General features: G+C 44.0%; 1 protein-coding gene across 2 annotated transcripts in view; it reads left to right on the top strand.

The window, feature by feature from the left end:
* The window catches only part of CACNA2D4 (calcium voltage-gated channel auxiliary subunit alpha2delta 4), a 131,966-nt gene that overhangs the window by 23,262 nt on the left and 89,535 nt on the right, over positions 1-19,169 (top strand). The window contains exons 11-17 of one of the 2 annotated variants that reach the window (XM_086755663.1): positions 8,483-8,596; positions 9,664-9,742; positions 11,380-11,513; positions 13,264-13,281; positions 14,532-14,609; positions 15,934-16,014; positions 18,443-18,517. In XM_086755663.1, the coding sequence (XP_086611789.1) occupies positions 8,483-8,596; positions 9,664-9,742; positions 11,380-11,513; positions 13,264-13,281; positions 14,532-14,609; positions 15,934-16,014; positions 18,443-18,517 (579 nt within the window). The remainder of the gene's footprint in view (positions 1-8,482; positions 8,597-9,663; positions 9,743-11,379; positions 11,514-13,263; positions 13,282-14,531; positions 14,610-15,933; positions 16,015-18,442; positions 18,518-19,169) is intronic. The other variant, XM_086755671.1, reaches the window with a different exon arrangement.

Raw genomic sequence — 19,169 nt, 5'->3', positions numbered from 1 at the left:
GTCCTGATGCTTGCATAGGGCACACATGTCCCTGCCCATGTCTACTCTCCCCTCTACATTTAATGACTTGGCATATCCATCACAGTGCTGCAGCAAGGAGGTGGTATGAGCTGATCTCACAGGCCCCAGATTTGCAATAAGCAGTGTGCAGGGGTGACCTGGCTTAGGGGAGGTGTTGGTCTGTGCATGATGCCCTGTTGCTGCTGATCCCTGCCCAGGAGAGGAGCAGTGTGGGCAGGGACAGGCAGTGGGATGCCCAGCAGAGCAGCGCTTCCGGGTGTGGGGACTCCACCGATGGGGTGCTGGAGCAGCCTTCTTGCTCTTCCTTGGCTGATCTCACCAAATCAGCCTCTTTTTCCTCATTTCTGCATTGCGCTGGCTCACCACGGGCCAAGAAGATTTTGGCTGCTGACAGAACGAAGCAAGGGATGGCACAGGCAGTGCTACAACACAGAAAATCTTGACATGACACAACAACTGACCTAGTTGCCCTTCTGTTGGGCTAAAATCAGTTGCTTTTGTGAAAACACCTCATGGACTTAAATGGGAGTGAAGTTTTTATTTCCTCCTGTTGTCAGTCTCATGATTTCTGTGGAAGTTATAGGGACTGGGATCTGCTCCCCCAGTGCACAAGGACTAACCAAGGGTAATGCTATGCTGCAGGAGTCAGTGACGATGTGGTCTTGTGAGTGTTTTCTTAATGAGCCCCACAACCGGGCACCCTCCAGGCGCCTTGGTTATAGATGTTGGCAATAAAATATAACAGATCAGCTGAGAGCAACAATTCTGGTCATAAATAATGCTACTAGTGAGCCTTGGTAAGTAGACGATGATGAAGACATGAAAGATTATTCTTGGGCTTCAGATTTATTTCAATGTCACTTTGAGGATCAGTGCTTAGGGAAGAAATTACAGGTACAGGAGAATTAATCAGTCAGTCTCATCATGTCCTGTTATAAGATTTGTAAATGATTCATTGCCTGATGTGAACAACTGGGACTGTGGTAGCCTAGAGGTAAACATAAGAGTTTAAGGAACGTCAACAAAAAAAAGGACCAAGAACTAACTGAACATCCCCACTCTTCACTGCACCATCTGCAGCGGGGAAGGCCTACAGATGTCAATGCCTTTGGTACTGACAGAGATAGGGACACGGTACAGTGCTAGAGGCCATAATGGTGTTGATGTTAAAGGCAGTGTGCCAGAGCTACTGACATTCTGGAAAAGATTCTCCACTCTTACTTATTTTACAAATGGAAAGTTTACGTTTGTTGGCTATGGTAATGCTGTTCCTAACTTATACCAGTGCAAGCTTGTTCAGAGTTGAACCCAGGGATGGCCATAGCTGAGCTGACTTGTCAGTGGTAATAGGAGCATAACGGTTTTAATGGCAACCTGAGAAGAGTGGTGTAGCCTTGACTTTGCAGTAATAGGATCATAGCACTCCTAGTAGTAATGGTTCAACGTCTTTGGGGGAAGATAGTTACTGAGACAAACGAGGAAGCAGTAATGATATAAACCTAGAACAACTAGAGGGCCACTAGATTTACCTATATGTATCCTTGCATTTTATGACAAAACTAACTTTATCTTTAAAACCAAACATCCAGAGCCTATATAGGCCTGCATTGTATAAATCAGAATAAACAATTTTTCCACCAGAGGAAAAATTATTTCTTAAGATCTAACATAGCACTGGTTATGTACAGTGACAACAGATTAAAGCAGCCCAATGCAGTACAACTGCAGACTGTCAACCAGCTCAGCTTTGAATGTATCAGTGGAGAATAAAGAAAAGCAAAGCCTGTTTGCCTCAGCTGAAATAGCAGCTGGTCATGCCAGGCACAGACACCAAAACTGGTCTGAGTCCACTGATGAGGAGACCTCACACCTCTTTTCTGCTGGGCATGGCTCGCCCACTAGACTAGGCAATCCTCAAGCCTCCAGGAAGCAGGACCTTTACAAAACTGTGCATGCTTTCAGCCAGACATGCCCATGGGAAATAGAAGGTATATAGTGGAAATCCTGAGACAGAAAAGACTGTCCTCCACTGACATAGCTGGACCAAAAATACCTCCAGAGAGTGAGTGATGTCCATGCAGCCCAGTGGACTAATGTAACTCCACTGCAGTAACAGAGAAGAAACCCTTTGGCAAGTAGAGAAAATATTTTTCCTCTTCATTTGACATCAAAAATTCAGTCAACAGTTTGAGTAGTCATCACTTATCTTGTTGATTCTCCTTTGGCTAATGAGCTCAAGACAGCTCTGAGTTGACTCTTAGACAGTACAGCACCCAGTGGTGATAAAATCTGATGTTATTCACTCGCAAGCTGAGGTGCTGCTTCCCTCATGCCTTTTGTTATCACCTCAGACTTGGGGAGACGGCAACTGACTCAAGCATATGAGAATCTTTCCTTTTGGCATCTGCAGATGAGGAGGAGTGACTGTTGTCTCATTGACTGCTGGCGTCACGCTTCTTTGCGTCTTGAGAACTGCTACCCATGAAACAGGAGTTCAGAAACAGTAACTTTCTTTTCAAAGGAAGGTGTGAAACAGGGCTGTATATCTCTTCCACCCAGCTTTCCTTTCCCAGTAACACTGGTCACAGCTTTCCTGCAGCATGTCATTTATTGTAGCATGGACCATGAATGCCTCCCCTTTAGCAAAATGGGACCTCAGCCCAAGGTCACTGAAGCCATCAGCTGGGAGCCTTGTTTGCCACCAGCTTTGGAACAGCTGCACGTGCACCAGGATGCTTGCAGGATCTCCTGCAGTCACTTTGCGATTTCCTCCCAGGGTTTCTATCTGCCTGGTGACATTCAGAAGAGACAGAGATTGTGTCTCAGTGCACACACGGCAGCACCAGAGACTGCACATACAGAGGCACGCAGGTGTAGGAACACACCCGTTGTCTTGCAGCATTCTTCCCCAAACTGTAGCTTCCCTGGTAAGGGCTCATCTGGAGAGTGCCTTAGTATCACCAGCTTGAGGACCCTAGGCTCTGCAAGTACCACAGATAACCTCCTTAAGGCAAAAGGTACCACCTGCAAGTGCTCATATGCTGTTAAGGACTCTCTGAAATCTTCTCTTAGAGCTTTTTAGATCTATATCAGTAACAGGGGAGGAAAAGGGTTTGCATCAGTCTGTCCAAAAACAAATCTGTGCTGCTGCAGTCATGCAGGAGGGAGAAGCGGGAACTTTGTTGGAATTGGCCACCCCCTTCCCGTCAGACAAAATTCACATTCTCTGCTTGTAATTGTAGTCGTTCCTCACAGTCCCGTTATTGTTCACAGGAGTATATGCAAAAGAATGAAAATGAAAATTGCTACATCATACTGATGAAACAGGCTTTGCTGATTACAATAGACAACCAGTAATAATATCTGTAATGAAAGTGACTGCAAAATTTCCCTGGTAATTTTCCTCAGTCCAATTGCTTGTAGAATTAATAGCCCGGTAGAGACCTACTCAGTGAGGTATGAGTAGCAGAGAGGGGTTGAAGAAGTGCACGATCTCTCACTGTCTTTGTTTTCCTCCATTATGTTCTGGAGTAGACAGGGCATATTTTAATCCATGACGCAATTTGCAGAAGAGTTTGAGAAGAATAGTTAGCCAGAGCCTCCCCTGCCCCTCTCTGCCGTGCTCAATAAACCACTTAAACTCTCTATTTCAATCTAGTCTCACACCAAGTATTTTCAATAAAATATGCATCGCAGGGAAAACATAGTGTTAAGCATACATTTATAAAGTGCTTCAAAATTCTCAGGCATCAAGTGCTGTCTTTTGAGCTCTTTTCTTGTTTATCAAGTTTTAGCCTATCGTCTGCTACCTTCTCTTTGTTTCAACAAGCTTGGTATGTCTTGTCCTCCAACCCTTTTTCTTTAGGATTTATACCCCTTTGTTCTGGCTGCTGCTCTGCTCTCAGCTGCTTGCAGGCTGCCTGCCTCCTCTGAAACACCATCCTCCCAACAGTATGTAACTGCTGCAGCTGAGAGCTGTCAAGTGCTAAGCAGAGCAGAATAATTGCCTGCCTTGTTTTACACACCATAGTCCTCTTAACGCAACGTAGACAACAGTTACGTTTCTTCAGACAATGTCACGTTGTTAATTCCTATCCATCTGATCTGCCTCTGTGGTATTCCTGTCCAGACAGTATTCAGCCTCCTATTCTTTCCAATGTAAACCAGTTGTAAATATATGTATATATTTTTATAGGCATGCTCTATATGTGTATGTCTATACACATATGCCCCTAATCCTCTTCATTAGATACAACTCTCTTAGGATTAGGTAGTACAAAATAATACTAATTAATAATACTACAACTCTTAACAGTCCTCCTTTCTCAGGATACACTCAAAGTAGGTATTTTGATAGCTGATGTTTTTCTGACCCCATAGAGAAGAAACCCCAGGTTCTAGCCTCTGAGGCCACCTTGGAATGATGTCTCCTCTTAACACCAAGCTGGTTTAATGATGCCTTGACTCACTGCTAAACTTGGAAATTACATAAATTTTGAGGTTAATTAGGAGTAGCTCACTTCAGAAGGGCTATACGTGAAAAAAAATAGGGAAACTTGTAACAAACTGGATTTCAGTGGGATGTAAAATTCTGCATATCTTGAGCACACTAGTGTCATATCAAAGGAGTTTGTGGCCTCTTATGCCTCATCTATGAGGGGAAGCATTCCCTTTGCACGCTCAGAGAACTGTGTTTTTCTAGCAATGGGCTAGATGTTTAAGGACAATCTACCCATCTAGTTTCTCCCCTTCTTGTAAAACATTTTGTGTTGATTCCCTCTTCATCCTTCGGGATTTCATACAGTCCCAGTCAGGTCTCAGCCCATGAGGCAAGTAGTCCAGCAACACCTTCTGCAATTCTTTCCCTTCCTGCTGAGCGCAGATTATTCAAATGCCTTTAATTTTTTTTTTTTTTCAGCCCTACCACTTTGTGACTCTGGCTGTAATTCAATCATTCTTTCCTTTGTTTCTTACCACTTCAGCATGTACCCAGCCATTACACTATTGTCCTTTTGATGATGAACTATGGAGGCTATAAAGCATCTCTGCCTGACCATTTCCCTTTGTTTTTTTTATCATCTGGCAACATACTTCTTACTCCCTTTCTTGTTTCTTATCTAAACATTTATAAATCTTTTCTTGATTCCATTTGCATTTTTATGGACCTGGATTCTGTGGCATATTTTTCAGGATATGCAAAGCTCAGAATTTTCTGTTTACCAGTTTATACCATTTTGCTTAATGCCGTCTCTTGTTTCTTCTTCACTGTCATTGTTTCTTTCTCTACTGCTGACTTTCTCCCCATGGGACACCTCGCACTAAGTTTGAACTTTCAGTAATTCTGGAAGCAGGACTGCATAAGAATGGGGCAGGAGGAGATGGAGAGGGTCTGCTCAGTCATCTGGCCAGGTGTGTATATAATCAGTGCATGTGCCTGCACACCACTGAGATATGCTGACGTTCCTATTGCTTCACTAGCAACTCCATGCCAGGCTATAACTGCAAAGTAAATGGCAGCGAGCAAACAAGGGAGTACAAGAGACTATGACTCTGAGTTAATTAGATCATGCCTGTTACTCCTGGCAACGTGTCCAAAGTTATACAGGAGAATATGTAGCTCTAAGCCTCATTCACCGACCGCAGCTCTAGCCAGCATCTGTTATGTGGACATCTTGTTCCTCATCTCCCCTTCTTTGATGCTCCTGAGACTTCAGTCAGAGCAGGGAATCATGCTCAGAGCTTGATGTGAATGCTCTCAGATCATCTGCTGCAGCTGCAGTCAGCCACAAAAGGACCCAAATATCAGGGATTACCTCTTGTTCATTTGTTTTCTAAATCTGTCTTTTTAATCTCTATTTCTATGACACTGATGATCTCATTTTCCCTGTTGAAAATATCATCTACTCCTGTAATTAGGAGATTGCTGGTTCTGATACAGCATCTAATTTCTCAGTATCCCAGTATTACGAGGTTTGTAGTAAGCTACATGAAGAAATGTCTTAAGTAGTTTGATGAAATAGTGGGTGACCTTAATTAAGTGTTGATTTAATAATCATCTAAACAAAACATGTTCTAGATTGCAACAGTCCAGAATAAACTGCTTTTGTAACTACAAGGTTTCACGTATCTGTGATCTGGACCTCATTCTGACAGTGTCTCCCGCACCGTCGTAACCCTATACCTCCCCAATGGACGCTCACGCTAGCCGTTCTCTCTGCTGATCTGCACACAGTTGATCTCTGTCCTAGGAACAGCTCACATGAGACTCCTTGTCTTTTTCCTACCTGATGGTTGGCAGCTGTCCCATCTGGCTGTCAACAGCTTTTCCCTTTTTGTTTGCATCTAAGAGCATCTTGTGGTTTTTCCTGTTGTGCACCCTCAGCCTTTGCCCTGAGTCTCCTTGCTAAGCAGGGCGCACGTGTGCTCTGACCCCTCCTGGAGTTCAAATTACCCTGTAGCTGGCACTGATGGGTTTTTTTCCATGGTACAAGATGTAGAAGCTTTTTGGACCACTGGAAACGTCTGACCCTGGGGACTCTGTAAAGAAAGACATGGGAGATAAACCCACTGCTGGGTTGGCATGACCACAGCAGCAGAGGTGCAGTTTTTCTCCCCTCTGAACGTGCTGCTCAGGTGATATGAAAGAGGAGGAGCATGCACAACCACCCCATCCTGATTCTGTAATTCATGTGGATGATTTGCTTGAGAACAGCTAGTTAGAAATGACCCTATTAAACCACCCTTCTCTCTCATGATCGTCTGTACTGATTCTGGTCAGTGATACCAGTAATGGGATTATTGTGAAACAGGGAGAGATGGGTTCATATGCGTGGTCATTCAGAAGCTGTTGAATCCATGCTTACTGCAGTAGAGTAACAGGTATTTTTGTGATATTAAAAGTAATCTTGAAGGAGGCAGGACCGATGACATTAATGGTGGTGGAAGGAGACATTATGGTGATATTAGCACTGAACCCGGTAATTTCATAATAAGGGACAAACACAGATGTAATTGTAGGAGTTGTGAAATGACTGGGGAAATCTGGACTTGGAGTTGGCTTCCAGGTATCAATGGTCGTGATGTTTATCTGCAGTGGAACTACCGTACCATCCATGTTGGAAAAAACATTTGCCTTGTGTCCTAACACAGCATTACCAAAACAGAAGGGCTTGTGAACTGAACCCTAAAACATCTAAAAAGTCTCAGTTCACACCCTGTGCTCCTGTTCTCCCATCCAGTGCTTGCTTTAATTCTATGCAATCAGTCTTGCCGCCTGGCTACCTTTTTCCTCATTTATAAGGTATAACTACCCTCTCTAGTTTAAAATTGCTGCTGTGTTTGATATAATCTTAATCACCCTTCAGTTAGTCTCCTGCGTGCTCTCCATCTCATGCCATTGCCTCTCATCAGTCTTCTGTGCAGAGTTGTATCTTCCTCTTTCCATGTTTTTTTTACTCTGCATCAATTTCTGTATCCTCTTTTGATGATCAGACTTTTCCTTGCTCAGAGCACAGAAGTGGTGAGATGCCGAGCAAGGAGAAGCGCATACCGACACTGAGCTAGGAGCCGCAGCAAAGTAGCTGCTCATTTTTGTGCCTTGATGTCCTCTGCCACCTCCTCTGGTGACTGGTGATTCAATGCCTGTGTTGGTACTGCAGAAGGCACTTGGTCTCTAGAGCCAGCGTGCCTGAGGGAATAAGAGGCAAATGGCTCTGCATGCAGGAGCAATAGGTACAGCAGCACACGAAGGCTGGGCTTCCTGGCTGCACAGGCAGGGTCTGGCTTGCCTGTAAGAGCACGCCTGCTCAACCCCTCCCCGTGTGTCCTTGGGAGCATGTCAGTGTCTGTACCAGAGTCCCAGCGTACTTCCACTCTACCTTAAATATCACTTCTGCACAGATAACGGGTCATTTGTCACTACCGTGTGCGGCCTTTCTGTCTGGCACCTTCATAACTTATTTCAGCTCTGATAGCAGTAGCTTTCTTTTTTCATGCACTCCTGCCTTTCTCTGCTATTTTTTGGCAGATTGATGGTTTTACCCTGAAATAATGAGTCTGATTTCCCCCCGCCTCACATTTTCTGCCGTGAAAAGTGACAGTTATTGCTGTCAAATCAGAATTGCAGTGTTTATGGTCACTCTATAGTCATTTTGCATAAATGAATGCGACTGTGCAAGATGTGAGGCAGCAGGGAATTGCACCCTTCCTCCACAGCACTTTTCTCCTTATTATTTTACTTCTGTAAAGCCTCCTGTGTCTACATGTGCTAGGGAGGGCTGTATATATCAAAAAATCACGTGCAGCACATAAACACTGTCCTTATTTAAGTGGAGCTCTTCCCGAGCACAGTGTGAGGTTTGCAAGAGGAAGTCAGGATCTGGCCCACCATGAATAAACACGCTGCAATTACACAGAAGCGACCTGCACTGAGATAACTCACGCTCTTCTTCTCTGTTTGTAGTTCAGAGACGCTGGTCAAGGAGGCTTGTGTAACCAAGCTATCATGCTGATCACAGATGGAGCAGTGGAGGACTATGAAGCTGTGTTTGAAAAATACAACTGGCCAGATCGGAAGGTTTGTCTGGGAAGTGATAAATAGAAAGGGGGAGGCAAGGTGCTATCCTGCCATGGTGTGAACAGAAGAGCATAAGCCAGGATGTCGACCAGAGCTGAGCATTCACATCCTCCAATACTCATGTGCATCTTGCTGTAAACACAAAACAAAGCAGCCAGGCAGGAGCCTGCTGCGGTGATTTTAGAGGTGGTAGGATCACAAATGGATATCTGTAGGTCACTGAAGATTTTTTTTTTTCTTTTGTACACTTCATTTCCTAAGGGTATGGGCAAACAAAACATTCTCCTGATAAAATGATAAAGACTGAGCTGAGTATTTTAAAATAAATTTTGCAAAGAATTTTAATCCCATCCAGGACTGTTTATAATTGGTCCTATTTGGGAAAGGTTTGGTTATTACCAATTCTTACGGTGGACAGGGGAATGGCCCAGACAACCTAGGTGCCTTCCAGTCCTGTTTACTTTGAGGTCTGCAATTTGAGGCTTGTACCAGCAGTGTCGACTTTGAAAGTGGAATAGACCACAGCTCATCCTAAGCCCTCCTGATTTATTTGTTTACCTCATCCCAGCTAGCAGCAATGCTCAAAGGGAGAGAAGCAGCCTACTGAGAGACCAGGGCATGGGGTTGTTTATTTCAGGATTGACTCCTTTGTCGTTGGTCAAACACAAGAGAAATGGTGAAGCTTTCTCTAAATTATTCATGTGGCCAGCTGTTCCCCTGGGTAAAGGATTCCAGTGAGCTATAAACCTCTTTGCATGTGGTTGCTGAGTGCCTGGCAGAGCTGCTATCATAAAATCAAACAGAATTTGCACTTCTGTCTTGTTATTCAGATGATCCCGGGTGCTACTTGGCTTTCTGGGCTTATTGTAATTGGAAATTAAGTTCCAGCCCACAAAATGCAAAACAAATGGAGCAAGAGGCTCCTGTCTCTGTGTGAAGGCAGAGCTATTGCTCTGCGTCACAAACAGGCATTCACACCAGTGTATAGCAGGATGCCAAACCTTGGCCATTTGGATGTTGTAGCACATTGCAGCCGAATTCTTCTATCTTTGTGTTCTTTTTCCCAGGTCCGAGTTTTCACTTACCTCATTGGACGGGAGGTCACTTTTGCCCCCAATGTGAAATGGATCGCCTGCAACAACAAAGGTGCTGTATGGGAACAATTCCTCAACCCCCATCATGCATGTCACTGGTGGACTGCAGCCATGGGGCCCTGGACCTCTCTAAGGCTTACCCACTACAGCAGGGGCCCATGAGCCCTTGGTTGGAAAACAACCTGAGGAAAAAGCAGGCCCTGCTAGTCCACGTGAAGTATGCCTGTGTCAAACTAACACAAGTGCTCCGTGCTGAGCCACCACATTTTCCTGTCATGGTGCCAAGGGACACTATGACCGAGATGCATGCTGGCTGTAGGCCACCTAACTCCCTGGGCTTATTGTGTCTCAGTTGCTGGCTTTTGACAACTGGTCTAAACCTCTGTCAGAAAGCCTGACATCTTTTGGCTGAGATGTAAAACAAACATCTCTTCTTTAAAGATTTTTACAGCATTTTTCACAAGGTCTGTGGGTTAACCCCTATATCCTGGCCAAATTCTTTGTGTGCCAGGGGTTTCACTGAGTTACCAGAATAGCTTGTTAATCCCACCCCAAAACCAATATTCTCTGTAGCTGACGTGAAATGGCATGAATGGGAAAATCCATTCAGAGTAGGTGAGTCACCTCTATGCATTTGGGGCCAGTTAAAAAGTCCAGTTAGCCCTATCAAAGCCTGCAAGGGTAAAGGAAGAGGGGAAAAAGAGTCTTCCCTGTTTGGGCATGATTTGGCCTCAGTGTCTCTGGAGACAGTCAGCGATGCTTGCTACATCAGTATTCTGCTTAAACAGGGAAAGGGAAGGAAGACTGCAGTTGGGGCTGACTAGCTAGGTGTATAGATCCTTTTTCTGCCTGAGCAGTGTCTCCAGCAGACTATGAAATGCATGGGTTCATTTGCTACTGAAAATAATTGACAGACAATAATTGCTGGCCTGCAGAGCGTCTGTGAGCTGGGGATGTTCAAGACTCAAACTTTCATCTTTTAGCACTATAAATCACACGTAACATTTTTACTTTTTGTTATATGAAACAAAAACTGGGATTTCCGATTGTATATTCAGCTGCAGATTAGTGACAGGGAATTCACGGTGCTGTTGGTTCACCATAAAATGTGAGAGTTTATTCTCCTAAATAACCAAACAGAGAACAAAAAATATGCTTTCTGCATTTGTATTCTCACTTACCAGACGTGAGCTCTGCAGAAGGCTGGCTGATTTTGGTGGTTCTGTTTTGACACATTGTATAGCTCTTGTTGTCCTTGTTTTTGAGCACACTGAACCTGTTTCTGCACCACAAAGCTGATCAGATCATGAGCCCTTTCCACAGCAGTGTTTTCCTAGTGATAACAAAGTTTTCCATGTATCTGACATACTCTGTGCTATACCAAGTACAACCAATCAGTTCCGTGTGGTGAGAAGTGGGACAAGACTCTTTGACATTACACTGTGCTAGCATTTCTAACCAGTTAAGTAGCTACTTTTGAGGACCTTTTGATAACTTGAAGAAATTCTTCCCCTGTACTCGTTGTAGCATTAGACTGTTATGGGTCCATCTGCAGGCAGAAAGCTCTGGAAATAGGTAACTTAGATGCAACCTTTGACATCCAGTTGTCTAGCTTTGCACAAGACATTCATTTAAAAATAATGGAAGATGCATTAGAAGAGTAACTCACACCTCTGTTTTTCCATGAAGGCTACTACACTCAGATCTCCACGCTGGCGGACGTCCAGGAGAACGTGATGGAGTACCTGCATGTGCTGAGCCGTCCCATGGTCATCAACCACGACCATGACATTATTTGGACTGAAGCCTACATGGACAGCGCGGTAAGAACCTACAGCATAAGTCTTTAGTCAGCAAACGGCAGGGTGTATGGGCCAAACAGGCAAAGGTGTTAGACACCTAGCTAGCATGTTAGGCATGTAACTTGTCCCAGCTTCCCATCTAAATATTTGATGTGTATCAGAACTTAAATACAGTTCTGAAATTTATGTAAAACCAAGCGTTGGTTGATTGATGATAGAAATTATTGGTTTCTAGCTCTGCTGAGACAGAAATTTCTTTTCTGCTTGCTCCTGGAGTTGATGTGTATACAGACTCAGGTCTGAATCTGCAGTGACGCAGCAGCCCAGGACTAATCACACAGGCACAGCATAACTTAAGTAGTGCTTCTGTGAAAGCAGGTTACCTTCTAAAGGATTACTCACAGGAAAGATTATTTGCAGCTCAGGATACGGGTCACAGAGATTTATTTCCTCCAGCCCAGTAGCTAACTGCATACTCTTGCCACTCAGAGATACAGATCTCGGTTTGGGAAGCAGGCTCAGTTCCTTGGGCTAGCAAGGATTAATGTCACCACAGTGCCCCTGTGCTCAGCCCTGTGGGTAAAGGACACATCGCAAAGGACCAGTCACCACTCCCAAGACCCCTTGCTTTGTCTCAGGCCTGCCCTACGGCAAGACTTGAGAGATTTGGACCATGAGCAAGTGCTGTCATGGCATTGTGTTTCCAAGACAGCTTTGAAATTCAAAGGAGTGAAGGGAAGGACAAAGGAGTAGACTGCCACTGCAGGAGTCTTCCCCACATAGAAGATGCTCCTCAGTCTTCATCTCCATCCCTTTCTACATTGCAGAAAGAGAAAGTTACTGTTCTTTTGTGGCTCTGTGCTTTCAGGGAAAGTTTGTTGGTTTGTTTGTTGGGTTTTTTTCCTACACTGGACTCTTCACCCCAGAGAAATGTCTGCATAAGTGTGACAGTTAGAGCTGACCAGAAAAGTTAGATTCCCCTCTTCCAGAAACAAACCTGAGGTCCCAGGACTGTTTATACTATCTGAGGGGAAAAGTCTTCTAGAAACATTAAAATGTTTCCATACACAGTCCTACTGTGGGACTGAAGTTAATGGCCAGCATCAGTTTTAGGGTGTCTAACATAGCCCTCGGGAGAACCCAGGGTTTTCAGGTTTCAGATCCACAGTGAGACACTTGAACTCTCTGAGTTGGAGTAAAACTAGGGGTACCATGCTTAGCTATGTAGCTGCAAACATGCAAGTCCAGGTCACACATGGTGATGCTCAATGCTGGGCTGAGTCAAGGCCACACGAACCCAAAGAAATACCTCAAAGGCAGCCAGGCTTGCACTGTCACAGTGCATAGGTGTTACGCTCTCATGGGAAGAGACTGTCCCTCATCTCTGTGCTGTGGCCAACCATCGAGGCTCCAGCCATGGCACACTAGCTCTGTGAGGGTGATGTGAGGATGACTTCTGCTGCAGGAGCTGTGCCAAGTGAGAGCTGAGGACATGGTACTTGAGTGTGCTAAGCAAAATGTCCAGAAATGCTACTAACTACCCAATATGTTTGTTCCAATAGCAGGCGTGCCACCTCTGGCACTAGTGTATAGTGTGACACTTCCAGGCAGCCACAGGGATTTGCTTGCTGCAATTTTTTTTCTGTATCTCTTTTCTTGCCTCTTGGCTTGGCTCACCATTCACTTCTCCTGCCCCAGCCTCTCCGATATTTTATTCATTCCTCCGTTCATTCATGTATTCATTCATCTGTTCATCCATGTCTCTCAATAGCTGCCACAGTCTGAGGAGGTAACTGCACCCCTGTGTTTTGTGAATGTGCTGTTTCCCTTGTGCCAGTTGGTGTGTCAGTGCTCACAGCCACAGCTGGCCTGTACATCTGGAAGAGGGTGGGGGCTGCAGCACTGCAGGACCCCTCTTACACTGGCAAGAAGAGGAGAGGCAATGCTGGATGTACTGGAGAGCTGTGCTGTGCTGTTGGTTCAGAGTAGGTAGGGGTGTCTGTGTTGTGCAGTAGCTTAGCTCACTGGATCTCTTTTTCAAGTAAGTGCTGGAGAAGTTTACTTGCTGCATGTTGGTGTGAGTGTTCCTGTGAACAGGAATTTTCCACAAAGAATCATCCAGACCAGTAACTCAAGATGCCAGGCTCCAATCTCCATCAAGCAACTGCATAGATTATTGACTGACTCCTGTTGTGTACAGTAAAGGAGATAGGAGGTCATTTCTTGCCGTGCTACTTGATCAAATGAGAGATGGAAGAGAGATGCTACTGGCATCAGGGAATTAGGACTTTTTTTTTATAGCTAAACGTGTTTGAGAGACTCCTTTTCATGTGTCTTGCCTGTTTTACCTCCTTTTGTGTGTGCTTTTAGAGTATCTGTCTGCAATACTGGGAGCCCCTGTTACCCCATTACATGTGCATGTCCTGTATCCCCTGTAGAGACAGCTCACCGTGTTGTATCTGTTTGAAGCATGATTTTGTCTCTGTTTTTCCTGAGCTTAGATGCTTGAGTAACAAGTATATGTAAGCAGGCTCTGTGTGTATTTGTGCCTTTTAAATATTTGCCTGTGGTGTTTCTCATTCATGGTATTCATGTGTTTGCAATATAGACAATATCTTGTTTGTGATTTTGCTCGTGTTTGTGTTGCTTTTCTCTATTCTGTGCTTCATGTGTTGGTGGTTTTTACACTTGTGTAAGTGCTCATGTCTACACTCCCAATGTGTGGTGGCTATAAATTTTGCCACCACTTCTACAGGTTTCTGTCTCTTCATTAAAACAGCTATTTAATGTCTCCTGCTTCAACACATTTTACTGGCTTTCATCCCATCCTCATCACCACACACGAGCAAGCATCCATCCCACAATCCTCTTGGATCCAGAGTATTGAAAAGTGCTGCCATCTGTTTTGGGAGGGGTGTGGGAGGCAAGGAGATGGCTGATTGTAATCAACATCTGGGGTCCTTGGGAATTCCAGTGCCTTTCATTCGAGTGATCTGTGGTATTGCATTTGCTAACACACTTCTCGTTGTTCTGTGGCAGCTCTTTGCATCTCAGGCTCAAAGTCTGTTGCTCATGACAACAGTGGCTATGCCAGTCTTCAGCAAAAAGAACGAGACGGTGAGTGCAACATGTGCTTCGTTCTCCTTCCAGCCAGCAGAGGTGAAAGGATGTAGCAGACCCTTGCGAAATTTTTAAAGCCAATGGGTCTCTGAAAGAAGAGCTGGCCATTAGGGACTGTGGTAGACCTCTGGCAGGATGTGTGTCTGATAATTTATCTGTCAAATGATAGTCTGTCACTTGCTCTGACTGCTATTTCTTAAAAATACCCCTTAAATATGGCACTTCTCCCTGGTTTATCCCTTCAATTTTCAAACCAAGCCTAATTCATGGACCCATAAAGTTTCAGGCTGGAATAAATCATTACCTTGTCTAGTCTGCACGTTTTATTGCAGACCTTTACATTTAATGTAGACAATCCTTCATGAGCCCAGTAACCTCTGTTTGGCAAAAGTGTCATTGAAGAAAGGCATCCAGCCCTGAGCTCTCCACTGTGGTTTCTCTCTCTGTGTTAAAAAATTGGTGTCTAAATTCCACTTTCAATTTGTCTGGCCTCATCTTCCTGTCATAATGGCTTTCTCTGCTAGATTAAAAAACCTGTACCCTTTGGTATCTTCTCCTGGGAAGCATCTTCTACACTGCAATTAAGTAAAACCTGTCTGTCTTTTGATAAGACAAAAAGGTTGAAAAATCTGGTTCTTTGATAAGGGCATTTCCTCTGAGTTTTGAAACCCTTAGGACCCTCTTTTCTGTACCATTTCTAGTTTCTCTGCATGCTTTTAAAATTGTGGATAGTGCTTTACCATTGTTGTACAGAGGACAAACTCTTCATCCAGGTCCTACAAACAACTGTCTGCCTTCTCCATCTGTGGCTGGCCTTAACCACACAGCACTGCAGTGGGAGCTTGTGTGTCATATTTCCATCATGGTCCCCAGATGCTTATTAAACAACCAGTTCCCCATTTTGTGGGGATTTTCTGCGTTACTTTTTCCTAGGTTAACAATTCTGTATTTGATGTTTGGTTTAAGTGACCCAAGTTATCAACTGATCTATGTTGTTTTGCATGATTGCCTTGTCTTTATTGTTATTTAGACATACTGAATGCAGGTTTTTGCCCTCAAAACTTGTTTTTAGTGATTTTATGTTACTTCTGAGTCATAGTTAAAAATGCTGACTAGTATTGGATAGAAATACTCCTCTCTGTAAACACTGGAGCAACCTCTTCAGACTTTTTGAGGTATGGCTGGTTGGCTTTGAATGAACATATTCACACAAGCCTAGAAAGTATACTAGTGAGAGACTAGTAGGAAGGCAATAATGTGTATTCAGGTAGAAAACTAGCCGGATTTCGCTTCTGAAAATGGATTCTCCTTTGTTTTTAAGCGATCTCACGGCATACTCCTGGGAGTGGTGGGTTCTGATGTACCACTGAGGGAACTGTTAAAACTTGCTCCACGGTATAAGGTAAGACGGGGATAATGCAATTTGTTATTTTGCACAGCAAAGTCACTAGTCATCCTTCCACGGGCATGAATGAAAAATCATTCCACTGCCTGTAGGAAGAACTATGAACATAAAGCAAGAGATGTTGGATGTGGTGATGTGTGGTTTCTATATAGCACATGGGAAATCATTCACCACTAGAAGCTCTTAGGCTGCTTTAGAAACACAAGGACTGGATGATCCAGTAGATTGGCAACAGATCACAGAGCCTTTGCATCTTGATGGTCACCAAAACAGATCCCTCAAAGATTATATGGATCTGACAGCCTCTCTCAGAAGAATTAAAGTTTTATATCCAGTTCCCAGTGGACAAAAGCTGCCATCCCAGTTGGCAAAAAATAAACTAGTTTCACTGTCAATATTCTTAGCAGAAAAACTGAAGACTGAACGGGCTATGGAGAGCCAACTTTTCTGTCATGCCTAGAGATTCCGTTCTCCACATCAGCCTGAAGATTTCTTGGCAGGACAGTGTACAGGAAGTTGGCTCTCACTCATTTGTGCTGTACCTAGATAATTTGCTCTCCAGAATTGCTAGTCCAACAACATTCCATTAGTTATGTATTCAATATATCTAAAAAAATATGTTCATCCATAGGAAACCCCCTAGAGATACACTGTTTAGTTTGGCTTCTGCTGTAAATTCTGTGCAGTGACCTTTTGTTCAGTCTGCACACTAGGAGATAGCAAAGACATCTGAGGATCACCATGAAATCAGGCAATTTGAGCTATCATTTCAAGTTTTCAGTTTCTCTTAAATAACTGTCAGACCATTACTACCAGTTAGGCAGTTGTCCAAAATCTGATTGCTGAAGACTCACAGAATTGAAAGTGCTGTCAGAAGCTATGAATTTGTGTGGCATTTACGGACATGGATGGTAGGCAGACCATTCACGTGCAGCTGTAGGAAATGATCCTTCAGGCAACCCAGGAAATACGAGTGTTGGGGTGCATGCACTCAGCATGCAAAAGTCAGTTGGTTTGGGTCTGGGGGAAGCTTGTCTAGGAGTTTCAATTTTTATACATGTTTATTTTCTCTAGAAGACTAACACCTTTTTATCTTCTTCCCATCACATCACTCAAAGGCCATGTGTCACAATAGTATTTCTTTTGGGCCAGAGAGGGACACTGTTCTTTCCTCCAAGCAGTGCCAGGGAAGGAGGAAAAATTATTTGAAGGATTTTTTTTTTTTTTACATCGGAGGCAGAAGACAACTTCCCTGAAGCTCTTCCAACTCCAGACCAGTTTGGAAACCTAGGATCCTCAAAGGACCAGCTCCAGAGTTACAGCCCTTGAGAGTTCATACGTTTATGATCGTGCTTACTGGGCTGGGAAATTTCAGCTTTAATAGGCCAACAAGGAAGTTTGCTGTAGTCCTGATCCAAAGTCTTGGATTCATTCTTGCCACACTGAGCTGAGCTCAGTGTTCTTTGCAAAAAAAAAAAAACTGTTTCATGTAGAGAGAGTCCAAAGTTTTGATCTGGGATGTGTGAAATGCAGAATTCATTCCATCCAAAAAAAGCACAGACAGATTGTAAATTACTTACCTCCCCATTTCCCTATTGTTATCCCTCCAGGATTGTTGCTATAGGAATATAAAGCTCCAACATGTTTTTGAAGATAGAAACCTTAGCCATTCTTGTTTTCCTCGAGACACCTCTTGTTTTGGCAAGCACAGGCTATTAGCAGTTTTTTTAGCAACTCAGGGGTTAGCTGGAATTTGTATTATCTATGGGCTTGATCTGAGTAATTGCTCTTTTGGAAATCTCTTGCAGATCAAGTTAGCCAGTGTCTGCTCTTGTTAGATTATGCTATTCCTTAAAAAGCATTTTAAGACTACAGGCTTGTACAATTTGCCTAGGCTAGGTCTTGCCCTTGCCAACACTGAAACATAATACAGAGCTCCTCTGAATGCTGACTGGGTTTCCAGGGAAGCCATCTGTGAGATTCATACTCACTCATTCCCTGCTGCGCATATGTAGTGATGGGCATATAGACCTGTCACCGCTGTTTCCGTCCTGTTTATGGCGTTCCCTATCATTGCCCATTTTATGTGCAGCGCTGCTGTTCCTGCTGTGGAGAGCTTATTCTACCTCTGGGTGGTAATTGTCCACGAGGACAATCAGACTCTAGGAGGGCATATTTTTCTGCATGCATGCACAAATCAACTACCTGGCCATTCTTTTGTGCATCCAAGCATAGTCAGCCTGCTTGGGCAGAGCAGACAGAGTTCTGGAGATAAATGGTTTGGGATGAACCCTATTTTCTGCTGGTCAATACCTTTAAAAGGAAAATATTTATCAACATTGGTGGTGACAGGGTATCTGTGGCACCCGTTACACAGCAGTGTTTCTACCTAAAGTATTAATTATTCTAATTCGTCTTTCTATAGCTGGGTGTCCATGGATATGCCTTTCTGAACACCAACAACGGCTACATCCTTTCGCACCCAGACCTCCGTCCTTTGGTATGTATAGCTGTGAACTTCAAAACCTTTGCTTACTTGGAAACAGAGGCTTTCAGGGACGCCCCTGATTTCTCATATTTTATTGAGCTGTGAAGTACCAGACTCTGATACATAGGCACCTAGGAGCATGAGGGCCAGAGAAATCAGTTCTACATGCATGGATGTATATATGCACATACATGTGTATGAAATGTAAGGTACCCTGCCTGTCTGTTCTCCAGAAGAGTGCATGTGAGGGCAGTACTAGTGTGCACTTGCTGTACTGTGGGTGCACGTGTTATTTGCGTCCATGCAAGATTTCACTGCCAGGCTGAAGAAACAACTCCCCTCACTCAGGCATATCTTCTACAAGAAGATTCAGCATGAGTAGCAGCACTCCAGTAATAGCTACTCAGCAGCTGTAGTGTCAGACACTTTGGGAATCTGAGGCTAGCAGGGTCCAGTACCACACATCTTAGTAAGTCAGATACAATTTAGAGACTAGTAGGCTGCAAAGACCTTCTGGGACTTAGGGAGTGGACACAGGGACAACGTTTCTCCCTCACAGTGCCACCTGGAGCTCCAGACCACACATCTCTCTGCAAACACACAGCTGGCCTTGCTACCTAGATACTCAGGCATGCAATGATTTTACATTTCATACACATGCCTA

Source organism: Chlamydotis macqueenii, chromosome 1 (assembly GCF_036417535.1).
Source record: "Chlamydotis macqueenii isolate bChlMac1 chromosome 1, bChlMac1.mat, whole genome shotgun sequence".
Taxonomy (NCBI): Eukaryota; Metazoa; Chordata; class Aves; order Otidiformes; family Otididae; genus Chlamydotis; species Chlamydotis macqueenii.
This window is presented reverse-complemented; position numbering and strand designations above follow the sequence as displayed.